This window comes from Myotis daubentonii, chromosome 1, assembly GCF_963259705.1.
Source record: "Myotis daubentonii chromosome 1, mMyoDau2.1, whole genome shotgun sequence".
NCBI lineage: Eukaryota > Metazoa > Chordata > Mammalia > Chiroptera > Vespertilionidae > Myotis > Myotis daubentonii.
The window spans coordinates 1160999-1181226 of NC_081840.1; the positions used below are offsets into that span (position 1 = coordinate 1160999).

The 20228-nt window shown below is 47.1% G+C and overlaps 1 protein-coding gene and 1 non-coding gene across 4 annotated transcripts; both read right to left on the reverse strand.

The window, feature by feature from the left end:
* Positions 1-6304: 6304 nt before the first annotated feature.
* Positions 6305-15573, reverse strand: EIF5 (eukaryotic translation initiation factor 5). 3 transcript variants are annotated; one of them, XM_059685135.1, is made up of 12 exons: positions 15439-15573; positions 15104-15304; positions 13847-14126; positions 13656-13737; positions 13211-13383; positions 12751-12862; positions 12006-12151; positions 10553-10711; positions 9712-9873; positions 9228-9392; positions 8808-8942; positions 6305-8472 (listed from the first exon to the last, which is right to left on the reverse strand). In XM_059685135.1, exons 3-12 carry the CDS (start codon positions 13916-13918, stop codon positions 8383-8385), a joined length of 1296 nt encoding a protein of 431 aa, XP_059541118.1. In that variant the 5' UTR covers positions 13919-14126; positions 15104-15304; positions 15439-15573; the 3' UTR covers positions 6305-8382. The 3 variants fall into 3 exon arrangements, with proteins under 3 accessions (XP_059541118.1, XP_059541126.1, XP_059541136.1); XM_059685143.1 differs by lacking the exon at positions 9228-9392; XM_059685153.1 differs by lacking the exon at positions 6305-8472 and having other exon boundaries at positions 8830-8966.
* LOC132224744 (small nucleolar RNA SNORA28) lies at positions 12478-12601 on the reverse strand. The gene has a single exon (XR_009450723.1). It is a non-coding gene; the product is annotated as a small nucleolar RNA SNORA28 (small nucleolar RNA).
* Positions 15574-20228: the final 4655 nt, after the last annotated feature.

Consider the following 20228-nt stretch of genomic DNA (forward strand, 5'->3'; position numbering starts at 1 on the left):
GGGTTTTTAGCCACTCATTTACTGGACACTTGGGCTGCTTCCAAATCTTGGCTACATACCATCTAGCTTTATTGTCCCTCACTATCTGCATTACTGTAGTCTTTTGTGTTATTTGATCTTTTGTATTAAATGCTTATTTTCTCATTTTTTTATATATTCTATTATCTTTGTGGTTACCATGGAGATTACATTTAACTTCCTAAAGTTATAAAACTTTAATTTGAATTTATGCCAATTTTACTAAAGCATGTAGAAAACAAACTTACAATTGTTAAAATACTAGCTTTTATAATTTCCCATCTACTTTTATTGAGATCTTTATTTCTTCTTATGGCTTCCTCTCTAGTGTCCTTTCACCCTGCAGGGCATTTCTTGCAGGGCAAGTCTAGAGGTAACAAACCTCATCAACTTGTTTATCTGAAAATATTTTAATTCTTCCCTCACTTTCTTAATTATACATTTTTATTGCTTTTAGGGAGGAAGGGAGAGGGAGATAACATCAATGATGAAAATCATCTTCTGCCTCCTGCATGCCCTCCCACTGAGGACCGAGTTCGCAACCGGGCATGTACCCTTGACCAGAATTAAACCCAGAACGCTTCAGTCCCCAGGCCAACTCTATCCACTGAGCCAAACCAGCTAGGGCCCTCAACTTTTATTATTGATTTCAGAGAGGGAAAGATAGAAGCATCAATGATGAGATTCTTTGATCAGCTGCCTCCTGCAGCATGCACCCTTACTGGGGGTTGAGCCTACGACCCTGGAATCAAACCATGACCTCCTGGTTCATAGGTCAAAGCTCAACCATTGGGATACACTGGCCAGGCCACTTTTTAAGGCATTTTGAGTATATTAATCCACTACCTGATTGTGACTCTCTGAGTTGATCTGGCTTGTAATTTGTTGAGCCTGTCTTTCGTTTACTTTGGGAAGTTTCCAGCCACTATTTCTGCTCTATTTACTTTTTTTCTATTTACTTTTCTTCCGTTTTCTGTTCTTCAGAATGAATAATTTCCATTGCCCTAGCTAAAAGTCCACTGATTTTTTCCTTCTGCCTTTGATTCCATCTGGTGAAACTTTCATTTGTTATTGTATGTTTTAGCTCCAGAATTATGTTTTTTTAATATATTTTATTGATTTTTTACAGAGAGGAAGGGAGAGATAGTTAGAAACATCAATGAGAGAGAAACCGATCAGCTGCCTCCTGCACATCTCCCACTGGGGATGTGCCCGCAACCAAGGTACGTGCCCTTGACCGGAATCGAACCTGGGACCTTTCAGTCCACAGGCTGACAACTCTATCCACTGAGCCAAACCGGTTTCGGCATTTTTTTTTTAACTCTTTATTAATATTTCCATTTGGCTCAGATATTGTCTTGACTTCTTCCACATCTTCCTTTCCTTGAGTATCATTAAAATGGCTGCTTTAAAATCTTTGTCCGTGAGATCGGCTATCAGGTCTTTTTCAGGGAGTTTCTGTGGATTTTTTCCTTGGGTGGGCCATATTGCCCTGTTGTTACATATTGCTGTACACTGGACATTTGACTCTGTTAACCTTGGAAATCAGATTCTCCTTTTCCCCCAGGGCAGCTGGGTTTGTTTTCCATTTGTTACTATTATTTTTATAGGCTATGTCTGTGCCAAGGCTCAGCCTGAGGATAAACATGAAGGCCGGTCTTCCCAGGTCTTTCTGGGCCTTTGCCTTTCCCTGGGCATATGTGGTCAACTTCTCATTTTCTGTACATATGCAGCTGCTTGCCAATATGACCTAGTAAATGTCCTACTCTGGTTCCCAAAAGGTGAAAATGAGAAAACGAGAGGCAGTGCCGGGGTCCAACCCCAGCAGGTCCAGTGGTTCCCAAAGGCGTGGACGGAGTCGGGGAAGAAGGAATGACATGGAGACAGCGTTCAGTTGATCAGCAGCCTAGCCAGGATCTCTAGCCCGGATCTCCAGAGAGGTTCTGCTCAGGTTCTCCAGTCAGGTTCAGTCACCAGGTTCTAGTCAGGCTCTCCTGCCAATCTCCGCAGTCAGGTTCAGTCCAGGATCCCCTGCCATGCTCTCTCGCCAGGCTCCGCGGCCAGTCCCTGTCCAGGATCCTCCGGCATGCTCTCGCCAGCGAAGTTCTTCTTTCTCTAGAGAACGTTCTGTGTAGGTTCTGTGCCTAGGCTCTGTCTCTCTTGATCCTGTCTTCCAAGCCCTGTGTCTTGCTGTCTTGTTACATCTGTATTTATACCAGTTGATTCAATCCTATCGATCTCTATTACAAAGGTTAGGGCGTTTCTTATCTCCATTCCAGGGAGTAAAGATTATGCAGCTTAAGCATGATTGTTTGTAGTTAAAGTGATTAATTACCCACCTGGCACTTAGTTAAGGGGTTTTATTCCCTCCCTAACTTCAGGGGAAAACCCCTACTTGGGGAAACAACCTTTCTCAGAGACCTTGGTTAAAACACATAGTGCCAAGAAGGTGAGCAAACATATTAAGAACAGTATGCCATATATGCCAGGTCCCTTGAAACAGCAAGCATGGACCGGCTCCCGGCAAGGCAGGAAGCAGGGCACCACATCTTTAAATCTCCCAGAAGTTACTTCAGCCTGAGAACAGGCAACACTGGGGAGAAGTGAAACAATGGCTTCCCTACTCTTTACACTTATCCAAAGCAGCATTTTATCAGCAAAAGGGTCTTTGTGGGCCACACTACTTCCTCAAAACTGTGTGCATGTTGGGGGAGAATAGGTAAGCTACTACTGTGCCAGAGTCCAAAATGAACTGTAATTCTATTGTCCAAGGAAGTTGAAAGCCTCCCAAGTTCCAAAATAGTCGTATCAGACAGATTCTGCCAGTGTGACTGTTAGGTGGGGAGACAGATTCCTGGCGCTTCAGACTCTCCCCAATATTTTACTAATATTTTGCTAATCCTCTTTTACTAATATTTTGCTGTAGTTTCAGGATTGGTCTCTAATTGGGTTCAACCAACAATCTCAGAAGTCACAATTGTTTTCTAAATTTCTGTGTAGCTCTTTTAATGCACACTTGGGACATTCCTGGTTGTTTCATTCTTGTGTTATTCATTGCTCTTTAAAAAAACTAAAACAAAAAAACACCACCATCGTCCTGGCTAGTGTGGAGCAGTTGGTTGATGTCCAAGCACACCAGAAAGCAGTGGGTTTGATTCCTTGTCAGGACAAATGCCCAGGTTGACAGTTTGATCCCTGGTTGGAGCATGTGCAGGATGCAGCTGATTGATGTTTCTTTCTTACTCTAATTTACAAAATATGTATTTATTGATTTCAGAGAGGGAGAGGAATAGAAATGAGAATCATTGATCAGCTGCCTCCTACATGCCCCCTACTGGGGGTCGAGTCCATAACCCAGGTATGTGAATGGGAATCCAACTGTGACCTCCTGGTTCATAGGTTGACTACTCAACCATTGAGTTACTTAGGATGGGCTCTAAATTAAAAAAAAAAAAAATAAAATTATCATTTCCATAAATACTTAAAAAGTTAAAGGAATGGGAAAATGAAGAGAAAAATGACCCAGGTTCTCATGTAGTCTTTATAGATGTATGAACTGGCTTGGAGGGGAAAGCATGTTTTAAATCTCTCAGTCATCTCCCAATACCCCATCCATTCACCCATCTATTTATTCACCCAAACATCCATTCATCCACTAGTGTACCTAGTCATTCACCCACCCACCCACGGCTCCATCCACCTATAACCCATCCAGAAACTTGGTGATTCCCTGGGTATCTATCTCCTTCTATGTGCAAACTGTTCTAGGGACTTGGGATGCAGATATTAGATTTGTCCCTGCCCTTACAGATGTCAATCTTTGGAGCAGATTCTGCTGTTGCCTTGACAGATAAGGCTTCCAAATCAGGACTTTCAGCTCTATCCTCATATCCAGCTGCCCCCTGGACCTTCTCCACTTAGATATGTCAAAGGTCCCAAAGTTCAACGACCTTCTTCCCTTTGTGCAACTTGTCGGTCTCCGGATGTCCTGTGTTGTGTAGCCTGGTCACCGTAGCCTGCGGATTTCCTCTCACAATGTGCTCCTTTTGAGTCTCGGTTGGGCTCTCCCATTTGGGGCCTGGAGGATATTATCTAACTCAGCAACTCCACAAGGCATCCCCCAGGAAACCTTTCCTGACAGTCTTTCACTTGAACTCTAATCACAACTGTTCACAACCACCTCTCCGGGACTTCTGGTGGCTTCCAAATGGCAAACTGTGCCGCCCATACCAGGTTGTAAGATCCCAGTGTCAGGCCCCATGTCACTATCTGGATCCCAGTGCTGGATGCTCACAGAAGGGTGGCATCCACATGCTTTTGGTTGACTGGTTATAAAGCTGCTGAGATGTCCTCAGAGCCTGCTAATCAGGGTAAATAGGTTCCAATTGAAGCAACTGCTGTCTCCAAGTGCCAGGAGTTTCTGTTGACCCAATCACAAACCCTACTGTAAGGCAGACCTTGGCAGTCACATGTCAAGCCCCAGGTGATGCCCTGCTCCCTCTTGGCCACAGTTGACTGGAGCTGCCAAAAGAGCCCTCTTGGTGGCTGGAAGTGATCAACCTGACAGAAATGTTCATTTACCAGTGGAGCCTACAGACACCTTCCCAGGATGGTGAATTGGGAAGTCTGGAGAACTGGCTGTATAGAACCAGAAACAGAGACTTGAACTCATGAAGAGGGTGCGTGTTGTTCCAGCGTGCCAGGCAGATTATGGATAGAGACCCACAGAGCAGCAGCCGGGTGGGCAGCCCTGGAGGGATGCTTTCTTGCCAAGATCTCTAAAGCCCGTTGGTATGTGTACACAAGGCTGGAGCTGGTGTAAGCTGGGTCCTCACAAGGCCAGGCTTGTGCAGTGAGGTTACCACCATCTTTCTCCCTCCAATGGGCTCCACAACTTAGGGTTACTTCTTATCAAAAGTACTTGACTAGGCCTGGATGGTGTGGCTCAGCTAGTTGGAGCATTGTCCTGTATGCTGAAAGGTGGTGGGTTTGATCCCTGGTAGGGATGCATATGGAAGACAGCTGATCTGTTTCCCTCTCATATTGATGTTTCTCTCTTCCTCTCAAAAAAAAAAAGAAAAAAAAAAAAAAAAAGTAAGAATACATAAAAAAAAGACCTGCAACTACAGAGGGCTGTCCCAGCACTGTGTCTCCTCAGGCGCCAAGCCTCCAGAGACATCCTCCCGGATGCTGGTCTTCACCCAAACCCAGTAAGATGTACAAAAGAGGAAGGTTTGGTTAGCCCTGAATTCTCAGTCTTTCTTGCCTGTGGGAAAGCCCCTTCACTAGCAAAATGATTACAACTCACTTTTATTGGGGTGGGCCTGCTAATCCCTCCAATCTAGGACTCTGTACCGTTGGGATAGCCAAGGCTGCTTTGGGACCCTAATCTTTCCAGGCTAAAGTGCACCCTTGTCTGACCAGTCTAGCACTCATGGCAACTGCTGTCAGCTACAGGAGGGCCTTACCCCTCCCCTTCTTAGCTTCTCACGCAGCTGGATGATGCAAATGTGATTCTGTTCCTGCAGTTTGTAAGGTTCATGCAGTCCACAGGCCTTAGGCTTGAGGATGAGGCCCTGCTGCCGCCTCCTCCTCACTAACCACTGCACTCAACTACAGGGAGTAGCTTCCAATTTCCAGATGTGCCCCCACCCAGAAGGCAAAGAGTCCCACATACCCCAAGGTAGGAGGCACTAAACACTAATTTAGAGAACACCCCTCCCCACCCAGAAACCTTTAGGACCCAAATTGGTACCTTGTTAATAAGTTCATGTACTTCAAAACACTTTCTTAGAAAGCTATCTCCGTTTCCCTTTCTCAACGGAAGATACATGCAGTATCAGTTATGTAACTAACTACAAGCATACCCTGTTTTTACTGTGCTTCAGATTCATTTTTTACAAATCGAAGGAAGGTAAAGACCCTTCACCAGCAAAATGATTACAACTCACTTTTATTGGGGTGGTCTGCAACCAATCCTGTAGTATCTCTATATACTTGACATCTGAATTCCCTTGGTAAGTGCCCATAAAGAGTTCATGAAATCACATTAAGGCAGAGACCCTTTCAGTTTAAAATCAACTCAAGTTGCAGATCAGGAACACAAGACCTAAGGAAAGCCACTGACTCTAGGTAACAAGCAACATCGATTTTTGAATAGGTCTGGCAACTGCAGAAGGCAAAGTCCAACACAAATCCAAAGCAGCAGCTACAAAACAGGGCACATTTCAATAATCCAGCATCTTATGAAAATCTACATTAATTTTAACATTGAAGCAGACACATATAATTTTAACATTGTTTTAATCAAGTAATGTAGCAGTTTAAAACAGGGAATTTTAAGACAGTTGAATAGAGCAAAGTGAAGGATCACTCTATTAGGATAGCCTCTGTGAATAAAATTTTTATGTGGTTTTCAATCTATTGGAATTTTGGCACCAGACTCAACACCAGTCTATGCCAAAATTTTATTTAGTGTTTAGAAGCCCTAAACATAGTTTCCTTCACATTAAAAGAAAAACAAAACAAAACAAAAGCCTCTATAACAGAACCTCATTAGCTTGACACCGGGTATGAGTGCAACCTGGCCTATGCCACCAGTATCTCCTATAGGATGTCAGATAATGAAAGCAATTAGCCAATGGCAAAGAATTTGAAACCTAGGTGAGATGTGAATTTGCAAAACCCTTCTCTTTGGTGTGACAAAGCACATTCCCTCCAGATATAGTTTCTGCTTCACTCTCATCAAAATCTATCAAAAGGCAGCTGGAGACTAATTCATTCTCTCTCCAATAAAATTACTAGATTTTAATTTCTTAAAATATCAAGCTAACAAGATTTTATTATATCAAATGTTTGTATAATTTCAATGTGAAAAAACTTTTACATACATTTGTTAAGGTCTCATTATAATCTGAGATGGATCAAAGAAAATCAGAGGTGAATAAAGAAAGCCCATGCTCCAAATAAAACGAATCCTGTGATTCTTGATTCCCATAGAACACTTTTTATGGAAAGAAATAACTGCAATAATTTCTCAAAACCCTTAAGTGAATTTAGATATTTTTGGGGAAAGAATTCACAAGTTATTTCCAAATCTAAAGACCTGGATGGGCTGGGCCAGGCCCTAATCACCTGTATTCAGTGGCCATCACCAGACTTCATGAGTGTCTAACTATATTCAATGTGAAATAAAAGACACCCAAGTCTCCTGCCAAAATATAGGCTGACTTAGAAGTACAATTTTAGTTTTCTTTTTAAATAAGACATTTTTTTGAGAGGAGAAAAAAAAAATCAAGCTTGAGACATAGCAACACTAATTTTGGCAAGATAGCAACCAAAACCTGTATGTCCAAATGTAAAAGGCATTCAAGAATAAGCCATAGTATTAGGGAAAATCCACACTGAACAAAACATACAGTATAAGTCTAAACATTTTGAAATTGTAATTTAAACCGTAAAAGCTGAAAAATTATGCTGTTTTTTGCTAGAGATTAAGTGCACCTTTTTCTTCTTCCCCCAAATAAAATCATGGAACTATCTAATCAGACCCTAATGCTTGAGCTTTCTCTCAGCACAAAGCAACAGCTAACATAGACATAAAATGCTCATTTGTTAATAATTCCCCTGGCTCATCCAACTTGCAATGCATATGACTTCAAAGACTACAGTTTGGGGCAAGGGTATGTGAACTGAAAAAAAAAATTCAAGTTTCAAAACCTGTTCTTAAAATTAATGTATAGGACACTCAGGTCGTTTTCCTCTTAGTAAGATGAAAGTGTTGCACTGCCCACCCTGGCATTGTAAGAGTGTACACGACCAGATGCCAGTTTGAGGGACTAGAGATAAGACTTAAAAAGTACTGTGTTTCTTAATGGCTGAATAAGGTATTTAAAAATACGTTTATGCTCACACTCTGCTAAAGACCTGCTTACAGTCTCAGCACCTAACAGTTTCTAACAGGCTCCAAAAATCCCTATCAGGTTAAATGATGGTACAGTGTTTTTTAAAGGAGCCAATTGTTTCAGCAGCTTAAGTCATTCAGAGCCAAAAAATTTAAGAATGACCAAAATCAAATCTTTATTTTTATAACTGTATAAATGTGATCCAAATGTGTCCACCACTAATTTTTCAAAAAGAAACATGCTATAAATAAGCAAACTACATCTGTTCACTGATATGTGTATGGACTCCCGAGGTGTCTCATTGGGGCTTAATTACAGACCACTCACAGCAATACATTTTTAGCAGAAAGTGTAGCATGATGTTAAGCCATGTTAGCTTTTGCACATACATGTTGCACTTCTGGCTGAGGATGCAGAAAGATTCTTAGCATTACAGATAAGCTGGGCTGCACCCACCCCTTTAAATGGCATCAATATCAATGTCATCATCCTTGTTGTCAGACTTCACAGCTTCCACTTTCGGGACACTGGCAGTCTTCGAGTACACCACCTGATAAAACAAGTATTTTAAGTCCGTGCTAAACAAAGAAAATGGCCTTGATGCATCCCCCCACCCCCAATAAGCTCGCTCCACAACCACCAAGATCTTGTTCATTTTTACAGACCACTAGCACCTCTATATGCAACCTGCAGTACTTAAAACTTACATTGGAAATTCTGACATTTATTTGAAATGTCTGGGGATATGAGATTCCCATCACCCTTTATACTCAGGATTACTCTCCAAATTATTGCGACATCTTATTGCCTCAATCACCCAAATTTGCCTTTTTACAATTCTCAAGCACCCATCACTATCACTAAATTTAACTCTCCAGTGCTTACCTCAATATTCTCATCTTCGTCTTCTTCTTCGCCACCAGAAGATTCCTCCTCTGCTTCCTTCAACCACTTGATAAATGGTTCTGCTTTGACACGAATCTCTTTGGCAAGTTCTTTTGAAACGTATTTCTTTGAGGCCTAAAGAACATTAGGTATAGTTTCCTTAAGTTTGAAGAATTTGAAAAAATGGGTTATTTATATAGCTCTCAGGGGACTGGGTCATACTGTAATCTTGAATCAACAAAATACACATATTCCACAAGAAAGTATCGAGTGTGAATAGCTTCTTATTACCAGCAAGCTGCCATGGTGGGGAATCCCCTCCACGTTACAGTAGTCAAGCAGAGGAACTGCATTTTCATGTGCATATAAAGAAACTAAGTATGAGAAGATACTTGAAGAGCCCGTTTATACATCCCCCACCTTTTCTGACCAGCTGATGATGACCTCTTCCTCCAAAAGGTCTGCGTCATACATTTCCTTCAAGATATGTGGAATCTTGGCGAGCAGCTGAGCTTGATGCATTGCTACCACACACTCCAAACCATGAAGGAGGTAACGTTGAGCTTTTTTATTGTTGTGACAAAACTGCAAATAGATTATCTTTGTGTTAACAAGCTTTCACAGATGTTCTAAGTTGCTAATTTCAACATCCAAGTACATTCACTGCCCTAGGATTGTTCCTTAAAGATATGGCCCCTAACAGTGGCTCAAAATGGTCAGCACAAGAACTTTGCATTACTTTATCTGTAGGAGACCATGTGCAGTTTTCAGACAGTCTCATGCTTTTAAGGCATATCAATTATCTCCACTTTCAGGTTGACAGAGAACAAACGAGCAAGAGTTAAAGTGATGTTCCCAAGGTCACACAGCTTTAATCTCATTTATGAATCTCAAATTTGCTTACTCGTAGGAAATGGCGCCTGTATTTTTTAATCTGTTCTCTAATCTTCTCATTAAAAAGAACTTCAGTCAAAACAAGAGGTCCCATAGCTTTTACATCCAGTCTTTCTGCTTCAGCAACAATTTCTTTGTCCGATGAGTCGATAATACCCTCTTCTTTCTTTTTCTGCAAATAAAAGCAATTCAGTGAAACGGAGACATGTTTTGCTCTAGAGATATAGGTTAGTCCCTACTCTCATGGACATTTCCTCTAATTTGACAGTTTTAAGACTTCTATGATCAACAGCAGCCAGAAATAGTGCCTGGGATCACGCCCAAAATATATGTGAACTAACAAATAGAAAAAGTAAAAGCCTTGCCATTTGAAGATTCAAAGGATTCCATGAAAAGTTACTTGACAAGTATCAGCTTAAAATAATATTTAATAGCCTGAAGCTATGTTGAAGCTGGTTTTATTGATCAAAGAAAAAACAAACAAACCAGCCAGCATGGCTCAGTGGTTGAGCTTCGACCTGTGAACCTGGAGATCACAGTTTGATTCCTGGTCAGGGCCCCTAACAGTGGTTCAAAATGGTCAACAGACGAAGAACTCTGCATCACTTTATCTGTAAGAGGCCATGTGCAGTTTTCAGATAGTCCCATGCTTTTAAGGCACATCAATTATCTCCACTTTCAGGATGACAGAGAACAAATGAACTTGATCACCAATGTGGGTATGCAAGGGGCAGTCAATCAATGATTCTCGTCATTGATGTTTTTCTCTCTCTCTCCCTCTCTGAAATCAATGAAAATATATTAAAAAAAAAAAAAAAAAGTCCAACCACTCTCAAAGCAAGTATTTTTACCTTAACAAAATCAAACAGGATATTGACCCGTTCTTCAACAGTTCTTTCCAAATCATCACTGAGTGTTAGAACTTTTGCATGGTCACTGATTTCATCCATTCTGCGCCTCTGAGCTTCCTCAGTTGTATCCTCCCCCCAGTCATCATCCTCTTCTTCTTCCTGTTTACAAGAGCAAAGATGCGTGACCAAAGCCCTTAAAATGTAAAAAATGAGCCCAGCCAGCATGGTTCAGTGGTTGAGCATCAACCTATAAACCAGGTCATAGTTCGATTCCTGGTCAGGGCACATGCCTGTGTTGCAGTTTCAACCGCTAGCGTGGGGCGTGCAGGAGGCAGCCAATCAATGATTCTCTCTTATCACTGACTAGAGGCCCAGTGCACAAAATTCATGCGGGGGGGGGGGGGGGGCAGGGGCAGGGGGCAGGTGTCCCTCAGACCCGCCTGTGCCCCCTCACAGTCCAGGAACCCTGTGAGGAGCAGCAGGCCTAAGCCATCAGTCAAACATTCTTAGCAGACATTTTTAGCGCAGCTGGGGAGGCAGGCAGGAGGTTCCTGCCACCACTACTACACTCACCAGCCGGCAGCTTCTGCATTGAGCATCTGCCCCCTGGTGGTCAGTGCATGTCATAGCCAAAACCAGCTCTGACATCCCCTGAGGGGTCCCATATTGCAAGAGGGCACAGGCCAGGCCAGGGTCCCCACCAGTGCACCATTGGGGCCAGGGAGGGACCACGGGAGGGCTCTAGGGCATGTCCAACCATCTCAGTCCAGATCAGCTGGACCCCAATAGCAAGCTAACCAACTGGTTGGAGCTTCTGCCCCCTGGCGGTGAGTGCATGTCATGGCGAGCAGTTAAGTGGCCTTAGCATATCATTAGCATATTATGCAATGCTTTGATTGGTTGAACAGTCAACTGGATGCCTGGGCACTTAGCATATTAGCCTTTTGTTATATAGGATGTTTCTCTCTCTCCCCCTCTCCCTTCTCTGAAAACAATAAAAGAACATTTTTTTTAAAAATTCAGGTTTTTTTCGCCGAAACCGGTTTGGCTCAGTGGATAGAGCGTTGGCCTGCGGACTGAAAGGTCCCAGGTTCGATTCCGGTCAGGGGCATGTACCTGGGTTGCGGGCACATCCCCAATAGGAGATGTGCAGGAGGCAGCTGATTGATGTTTCTCTCTCATCGATGTTTCTAACTCTCTATCTCTCTCCCTTCCTCTCTGTAAAAAATCAATAAAATATATTTAAATAAAAAATAAAAAAATAAAAAAAAATAAAAATTCAGGTTTTTAGTTAACATCAAAGTTCATTTTCCCTTAGATGGCGTTTACCTCAATTCAATCAACCCCACCTGGCACCCAAAACACTGTTGTGGTTTATAGTATTTCTGCTCACTATAACCAAATTTATTTTACACAATCCAAGTGCCTACCACACCCTCAATACTGCACTTACCACTGCATGTGGAGGGAGACTGATTTCATTTGGTGGTGGTGGTGGTGGTGGTGTCTCACTGCTGGACACAGAGCCATTTTCCTTGTCTTTGCCCTTCCTATTTTTCTTTTCCTTTTCTTTCTTTCCTGTACCACTGTCACTATTCTCTACCAGGAAAAAAAGTAAAGTTTAGTATCACGGCTTATTCTACACCTTATCACCCCCATCATAAACATTTAAAATCCTGCTTTTTGTTCCTGAACCCTCCTCGGAGAAAACCAAACACACTGCTACTTAAAATTTGAAGAGGATTCACAGACCAAATTCATTCACTGTATTCAGGTTAAGAATGGAATGTTCCAAAATATTAATGGTACTGTTACGATTAAGATGAAGTGATGACTCAGAAGACCCAGCATTCATGACCCTCTTCCATCACTCATGAAGTTGAACAGGGGCATAGCTGAACTGCACATTAGCTCACAGCCAGAACACTGTCTAAGTCTATATAACGGCTTGTCTCATAGAGGAGAGCACCGGAATAGGTTAGACTTGGTTGCTGTAGCAAGCTCAAATTGTGTCAGACAGTGTCGATCATCTGCCACAGAGTGTTGCTTGCAATGCTCTAAAGCCACTTAAGCTTAATGAGCTAATAAGCCCTCCGTTCTCCTTATATGTGTTTTATAGCAACAAGAAAACTTCCATTTTCTTTCAAAGAATCAGTAGCTTCACAGTAAGATCTTGGAAGTTCATCAGGAAGACTTACCAGGTGGGTTTTTGAGAATGAATGTGCAGAGTTTATGATGTGTGTCAAGCATGCCTCGATAGCCACAGGCTTTACAAGAATTACCTATTGTTTGCTTCTTTGGATTGACATGCTGCCAAAAAAGTAAAAACAAGTATGTCATCCATAATATATGATGAAAATTCTGAGAAAAAAGTGTGAAAAGATCTAACCAACAGAAAACATCTAAAACACCAGTTTAACATTCAAAACAATTATTTTCCACAGTGATCTACTTCAAAAGTCACTGAGTAATACTGCCAACAAATAAAATAACAAAAGTCAGTATGTGAATATCTCCAAAATTTACAGGTTTTGTGTTATACTTCCAATTATGTCTGCTTTGCCTTGTCGAAACATTAGTTAGTGCTATCACAGGACTGATCACAAAAGCAGGTATTTAGTTTCTTCTTTTATTGACAAAAATCTCAAAGACACTCACCAGCTCTGTTTCAGGATTCTCACACTCAGGACAAAGAACAAATTTTTTAATGAATCCATCCAACATGTCTTGCAGCTTATTCGCCTCATGAGATCCATTGACAATGTAACGGTCATTCTTAACATCAAACTGGGTCTGTGCTCCCAGCTCACAACCAAAATATTTGGTGGGATCTGTTTGGGGGGGGGGAAAAAGTTTGATCACAATTAACTAGCCTACTCAGCTAGATGTATACAATTATCACTCCCTATGTTTTTAAATTATTGGGTTAAAAAATGTGTTGCCTACATTTTTTTTGTACTAACGACATTAAATCAGTTGGCTTTAAATCCAAGGTTCTACTTAACCTTTACACTAATGAGTACACAATCCAGGCAAGATCTGCAGATCCAAGTTGGTCATTACTGTCTATGCCTTTCAGACTTCTCCAAGAGGCATTACTTACACGTTGGAGGCCGATTAAGCGCCTTTGCAACGTCAACCATGTTGACTATAACTGTCTTGATTCCATTTCCTTTGCCCTCAACCTAAAGGAAATAAGAATTTAATTTTGCACTGTCTAGCCAAGAGATTCAACTTTAAAGAATCTACGAAAAGAGCTTAGGACTTGTTACTAAAACGAAGAAAAGTTACCACCTTGGCAATCAGACGGGGCATCTTGTAGCGATAGAACTGGTCTGACACACTGCGGTTGACGTTGACAGACATTTTGGCTTATTAGTGGCTTTATCAATAAGATGAAGAGATCTTTGATTGCAACTTTTTGGTATCTTCTGTCTGGAGAAGAAGGGATGACATAAACGACTGCAAGACTTCTCGGTCTCTGACATGAAAAAGTTTTCGCCACTGAGGCTGTAAGCTCCTTGCTTGTATGCTATATTCCCCCAATACAGGTACCAATGGCTGCGCAACAGCTCTGGAAGAGAAAGGGGAGAGAACACACAAGCCCCCACATTTAACAGGACTCCTGTATGCAACACGCACCCTATATCCTAGTTAATTACGCCCAAATTTCCAGGGTTAAAAAGCACCCGAGTTCACTCGAAAACGAGCCTTCTGACACAGGACACCTGTAGCAACATGAAAGGTCGCCACCTGATTAAGACGCGACCAGGAGGAAATGCCAGACTAAAACAGCGAACTGCCTCAGGCTGCCGCGGACTCCCGGGACGGACCCCGCTCCGCATTTCAACAGTCGGCTTCTGTGCAGCGAGCGGCCTGCTTTCCCAACTAATGAAACCTCTCCTCCCCCGAACCGGGCCGATACCGGCACCGAGTGTGGCACACCGCCCTCCCTACGAGCTACCGGGTGAAGACGGCGGACTGTTCTCTACACCGTCCCTGCGACAACAATGCCGACTTCGCAGAGACACTCCCACAACAGCCCGCACACGAGCTCCCAGCGCGTGAACGGCCTGCGGAGGACGCGCCCGGCCCCGCTCGCGCCAACGCGCCTGACCTGACCTTCGCTCCCGTCCCCGCGGCCGCGAGCCCACGCGGTCCCGCCGGGGGAGGGCCGTTCCCCCAGAGGCGGACGCCGCGGAGCCGCGACATGGCGAGGCTTCCCCAGGGCGGCAGTGGCCCGGGCCGCGACCGCCGCGCCTGTGCGCGGAGCCATCGCGCCGCGGGGGGACGAGACCCGACAGGGGGCGCCGGCCCGCCACCCTGCCCCGCGCGATGACTCACAAATGCAGCACCGAGGCCTGACTCAGCCGCGCGGCGCGCTCCCGGGGGCGGGGCGGGGCCCGGGGGGGAGGGCGCAGGACCGGGGGGGGGGGGGCGCCCGCCCGCCGCCCGAACTGCGCCACACGCGCCGGGTCACGCGGCGCGCCGCCATCTTGTGCGGCCGCCATCTCCCCGCCGGCCCGCGCCGCCCGCCGCCCGCGGACTCACCGTTTTCGTCAAATAAAGACATAAACCCAACGCTGCTCGCCCGGGACTGGGATGAAGTGAGGCGCGCGTGAACCCGAGTCCGAGGAGGGGCGGCGGAGGAGCGCAGCGAGCAGCGGCCGGGCAGGCGCCGCCGAGCAGCGGGGAGGGGCTGTCCCAGCGACGTCCGGGGTCCACACCCTTCAGCGCCCGGGGCCTGGCGACCTGGCGCGGAGAAACGTCGCCGTGAGCCACGGCCGACGGGGCGCCTTCCCCGCCAGCCAGCGGCCCGCGGGGGTCGAGGGGGCGGGGAGGGCTGGGAAGGGGGCGCGGGGCCGCCAGCTCGCCACCGGACTCACCTCTGGAATGTTCTCGCTCTGACTGAACAACGCCGCCGCCGCGCTCAAGCTACCCTTGGCCCCAGTGCCCGCCCCCCGCGCCAGGCGGCACATCCCATTGGCGGGAGGCCTGCCCGACCTCGCTCGTCATTGGCCTGCACGCCGCGTCCATCGCGCCCTTCCCCGCCCCTTCTGCTTCCGGAGGCTCCACTCGCCGCCTTAGCCGGCCCCCAGCCCGGGTCCCGGTTCCTCCACCTGCCTTCCCCTCCCCTGCGTTTCCCGGAGGCCTTCGCGGTCTCGCGAGAGCGGGCGCGCCGCGGCGGGGCGAGGGGCTCGCCCGCGGGCCGCGCTCGGTCGGTTTGGCCGGGGGAAGATGGCGGTTGGCTCCCCACCCTCCCCTCCCCCGCCGGCGGGTCCTGGCCGCGTTCCCGCTCGAGCTCTCCCCGCGGCGGATGCGCAGCCTCGTCCTCCCGTTCCCCGGGGTCCGCTCGAGGGGAAGAAGTTGCTTGGTCTCCCTATTTCCGCGGCCTGGGCACCGGGGGTAGATTGGGGCGCCCGGGGCTTCCACCCTAGGCCCGCCCGGTCCCCTCCCGGGCTCGGGTCTGCGCGGCCGCGGCGACGTGACCCACCGAGTCCCCGTGACGGGGGCGTGAGGCCGGGTAGCTCCCCCGTCCCCTGCCACCGTCCGCCATGCTCCCCCGGGCACCGCAGCCGCCCGGCCCACACACCCGGTTAGCGGGCCGGGACCCCCTGGAAGCGCCCCGTAGAGGGCGTCCCCGTGGGGTGACCGAACAGTCCCCTCGCCGGCTTGTAAGTCGTGACTGAGGGGCCAAGCAGGCACCTGGAAACGAGGGCGGCTGCAGACACCCCCATTCTTTCGGAGTCAGATGGTGTGGGAGTTTGCGTTGCGACGGTAAAGATTCGGCATCCGCCGCCCCGGACAATTGAAAACGCGCCGGGCCGTGAAGCCAGAGCCGGGTAACGGAGTGGCGGGCTGGCACCTGCCGTCCCGGGGCCCGAGCCCGCGCGTAGACGGCCCGGGCGCAGCAGCCGCGCTGGGAGGGAGGCGGGATGGGGCGCACGGGGGCTGCCCGCCCTCGGTTTCGGGCCCGTCCGGTTTGCAAGAAGGTGGGGACCGAAAGGCACGGTGATCTTTTTAGTGGGTTCAGGAGCACCCTTCCGTGACTGACAGCTTCATAAACCATTTTGAAATTGACAGCGACCGTGGGGAGAATAAATCCAAGGCCGTAGCGCGGAGAGAAGGGGCTTTCGCCCCGGGAGCGGGGACTCTGCACCCGGGCAGGGTATGTACCTGTGTCTGTGCGTGACTTAGAGCGGGCGCTTTGCGGGGCCAGGGTTCCCAGGGGACACGCTGCTCAGGTTCACCTTGGAGCATGACTTAGCTGTACTGAAACATGCGAGTTTTTTGCATGACTGCAGGCAAATGACATTATTTTAGAACTCTTTTTTGGAAACTATGGGCATGAAACTAGCCTGAGGCAAGAAGCCTGCCTCCTCAGCGAAGTTTTAAAATAACTACATACAAAGTGATTTGGAAAAAAATTTTTCTTGTACGTGTGATGGCCCATAGTTAATTTTCTTTAAAAAGTTTGTGCTAAGCCCTGACCGGTTTGGCTCAGTGGATAGAGCATCGGCCTGCGGACTGAAGGGTCCCAGGTTCGATTCCGGTCAAGGGCATGTGCCTTGGTTGCCCGCACATCCCCAGTGGCGGGTGTGCAGGAGGCAGCTGATCAATGTTTCTCTCTCATCGATGTTTCTAACTCTCTATCCCTCTCCCTTCCTCTCTGTAAAAAAATCAATTAAAAAATATATTTAAAAAAAAAGTTTGTGCTAATGTTAACTTTAATTATTAGTACGTGTACTGAGGACAAAAAAGTGTTTTGTAGAAAGAAACCTCACAGGCTGATGGGATCATAAATCTCTAACCCGCGGGTCATGGTGGGTAGCCATGCCCCAGACTTACAATTTCTTAGGAAAATGTTTATCTTGCCTTAAGCAAGCCCTCTCCATTGCTCTTGTCATCCAGGTTAATACACCTTTGAAATAAGCATAACAACTAGAGAGCAAATAATCTTGTTAACTCTCCTGTAATCCAATTACTAGCCTTACTCTCTCCCACGTGCATATCACCTTCCTTACATTCCTTCAATTTCACATGCATGAAAGAAAACTGCAAAACTGTTATTTTCCTAAGTGTTTGAGATCTCGCTTCCTGGCAATTGTCATCTGTTTATTTTTAATATAATGTTTTGTTTTTTAGAGAGAGGAAGGGAGAGGTAGAAACATCAGTGTGAGAGAGGAACATGGATTGATCGGCTGCCTTCTGCACACCCCCTACTGGGATGGAACCCCAAAACCCAGGTATGTGCCCTGGGAACCGATTCAGCAACCTCTGGTGCACGGGACAACTCCCAACCGACTGAGCCATACAGGCCAGGGCAATTGTCATTAGTTTTGGCTCAAATCCTGTATAATTAAAGGCTAATATGCAAATTGTCCCCTCAACTGGCAGTTCAATCGGGGTGGGGGCTGGGGCCCGGCTGGCTGCTGCCCCCTGGTTGAACTCCCCCTGTCTGGCCCGCCTGATTGCCCAGATGGAGATGGGCCGGCGGACCCCACCCATGCACAAATTCGTGCACCGGGCCTCTAGTAGACTCATAAAAACTCAAGACAGCTTTGGATGTTTATACATCGACAGCACCACTCCTTTGTGCCCAATCACAGGCCACGCTCTTTGTTGAATGCTTCTATAACCTGGGGATTTGCTAAGTTCTTTGCATATAACTTTCTTACTTACTTCTTAGCCCCTAGGAGGAATTTTTTATTCCCATTTTACAAATGAGCAAACTGAGAGTGGGAGAGGAGGGGGGAAGACAAGCAACTTGCCCAAGATTGTGTACCTATTAAGGGGCAGAGCTAGAAGTTAGACCAGGTGTGTATGACCCCAGCGTCTGTTCCCTCAACTGCATGGGCCACAGCCTGCCCAGAGGAACATAAACAACCTCATGTAATAACCATCACGTGAGGGGGTGTTGCCATGCCCGTTTCACAGGTGAGGGATGGGACTCAGGAAGGTGAAGTAATGTTCCTGAGTCCCCTGCCTATTACACATGGTGGACAGCGTTGGAACTCTAGCTTGTTTGACGCCAAGATCATTGCACAACTCGGCCTCTCTTTGCTGGTCTCCGCCTCTTCCGGCTGCACTGTCCTCGGGTTTGCTAATGATAGGCACTTGGTGCTTACGAAATCCTTTGCGAATGAGTTCCTGAAATATGCGTGTCAGTGCGGACATGAGTAGCTGCGGAAAGGTGAATTAGTCCACTGGCTCCACGGTTGTGTAGATATCGGTGTCTGTGACTCTGTTTAGCATGAATTAGCCCCCTGAGCAACATCAAGTCTGCGTGGACGGAGAGCCTTGTGCTTCTGAGCTGGGGGCCCCTGGGAGCCAAGGCATTGGCTGGCCGGCCTCCCCCATGAGGCTCCTGTCTCAGCTTTCTCTCACCTCCAGCGAGTTTTTTTTTATCGTCACCTGATGATATTTTTTCCATTGATTTTTAGAGAGAGTGGAAGGGAGAAGGAGAGACAGAGAGAAACACTGATGTGAGAGAGACCCATCAATTGGTTGCTTCCCACATGCCCCTGACCAGGGCTGGGAGCCAGCAACCAAGGTACCTGCCCTTGACCGAATCAAAGCCAGGACCCTTCAGTCTGCAGGCTGACACTCTACCACTGAGCCAAACCGGCCAGGGCTCCATGCTGTTTCAAAGCTGCCCACTATTGGCCATGGAAGTTCCTGTCTCCCCGACTTGAGGACAGTTTAGGGGATGGCTGTTTCCTCCTAGCCCAGCAGTCGCCAACCTTTGGGACCCCGCGGACCACAGGTTGGCGACCACTGTTCTAGCCCTGGCCTGCGCTAGGCGGGAACCGAAGGTTATCTGGTGTGTGCAGGGGTGGAAAGGGCGTAGGCTCGTGTCCAACAGCACCGTAATCTAAGGCACCCATTTCAGTAAACACTTCTGACTCGCCAGGCAACGAGAATCCAGGCCCCACCTACAACACAGGCACTGCCCAGGGCCACACGGAAACATGCCCTGTAGACACCCCAGGAAGGCAGGCCCCCTCCGTGGCATCTCTGGGCCCCTGGGCAGGATATCTCCCCACTTCTGTGGCCCCGCCCCCCACATTCATGGAACGTGGTTGCCCTTGCCTGTTTACTTGTCCGCCTCCTCAGGCTCAACATGGGGACGGGGGACTTGTCCCTGAGAGCCAAAGAATCTGAACTTGGGGGAGGACAGGGAGCCTTCAGTTTTGAAGGGGACAGAGGCAGGCAGCAGAGGTGTCTGTGAGGCGGCACCCAGGCCAGGTGTCGCTGGAGACTGACATGAGCCCGCCTCCTCCACAGCACACAGTTCCAGCCAAACTCCACCTGTGGCACTCCTGGAGAGAGAGGAGAAAGTGCAAAGTAGTCCTAGCCGGTGTGGCTCAGTGGACAGAGCGTCGGCCTGCGGACTGAAGGGTCCCGGCTCGATGCTGGTCAAGGGGTCCAGGGCACATACTTTGGTTGCAGGCTATTCCCTGGCCCTGGTCAGGGCACGTGCAGAAGGCAACCAATCAATATGTTTCTCTCACATTGGTGTTTCTGTCTTTCCGTCTCTCTCCCACTCTCTCTAAAATCATGGAAAAATATTCTTGGGTGAGGATTAAAAAAAAGAAGTGCAAAATGGAGAAATGTGGAGGCCTGGGAGAGCAGGCCCTGCCCGTGAATGGGTTGTGTCTCTGTCACATGGAAG

Coding starts and splice junctions, on each gene's coding strand:
- EIF5 (XM_059685135.1), bottom strand. CDS start 13,918: ATGTCTGTCAACGTCAACCGCAGTGTGTCAGACCAGTTCTATCGCTAC. Junction 12,152..12,750: donor CATTCTCAAAAACCCACCTG/GTAAGTCTTCCT, acceptor TTTTCCTGGTAG/AGAATAGTGACAGTGGTACA. Junction 8,943..9,227: donor TCATCAGCTGGTCAGAAAAG/GTGGGGGATGTA, acceptor AATGTTCTTTAG/GCCTCAAAGAAATACGTTTC.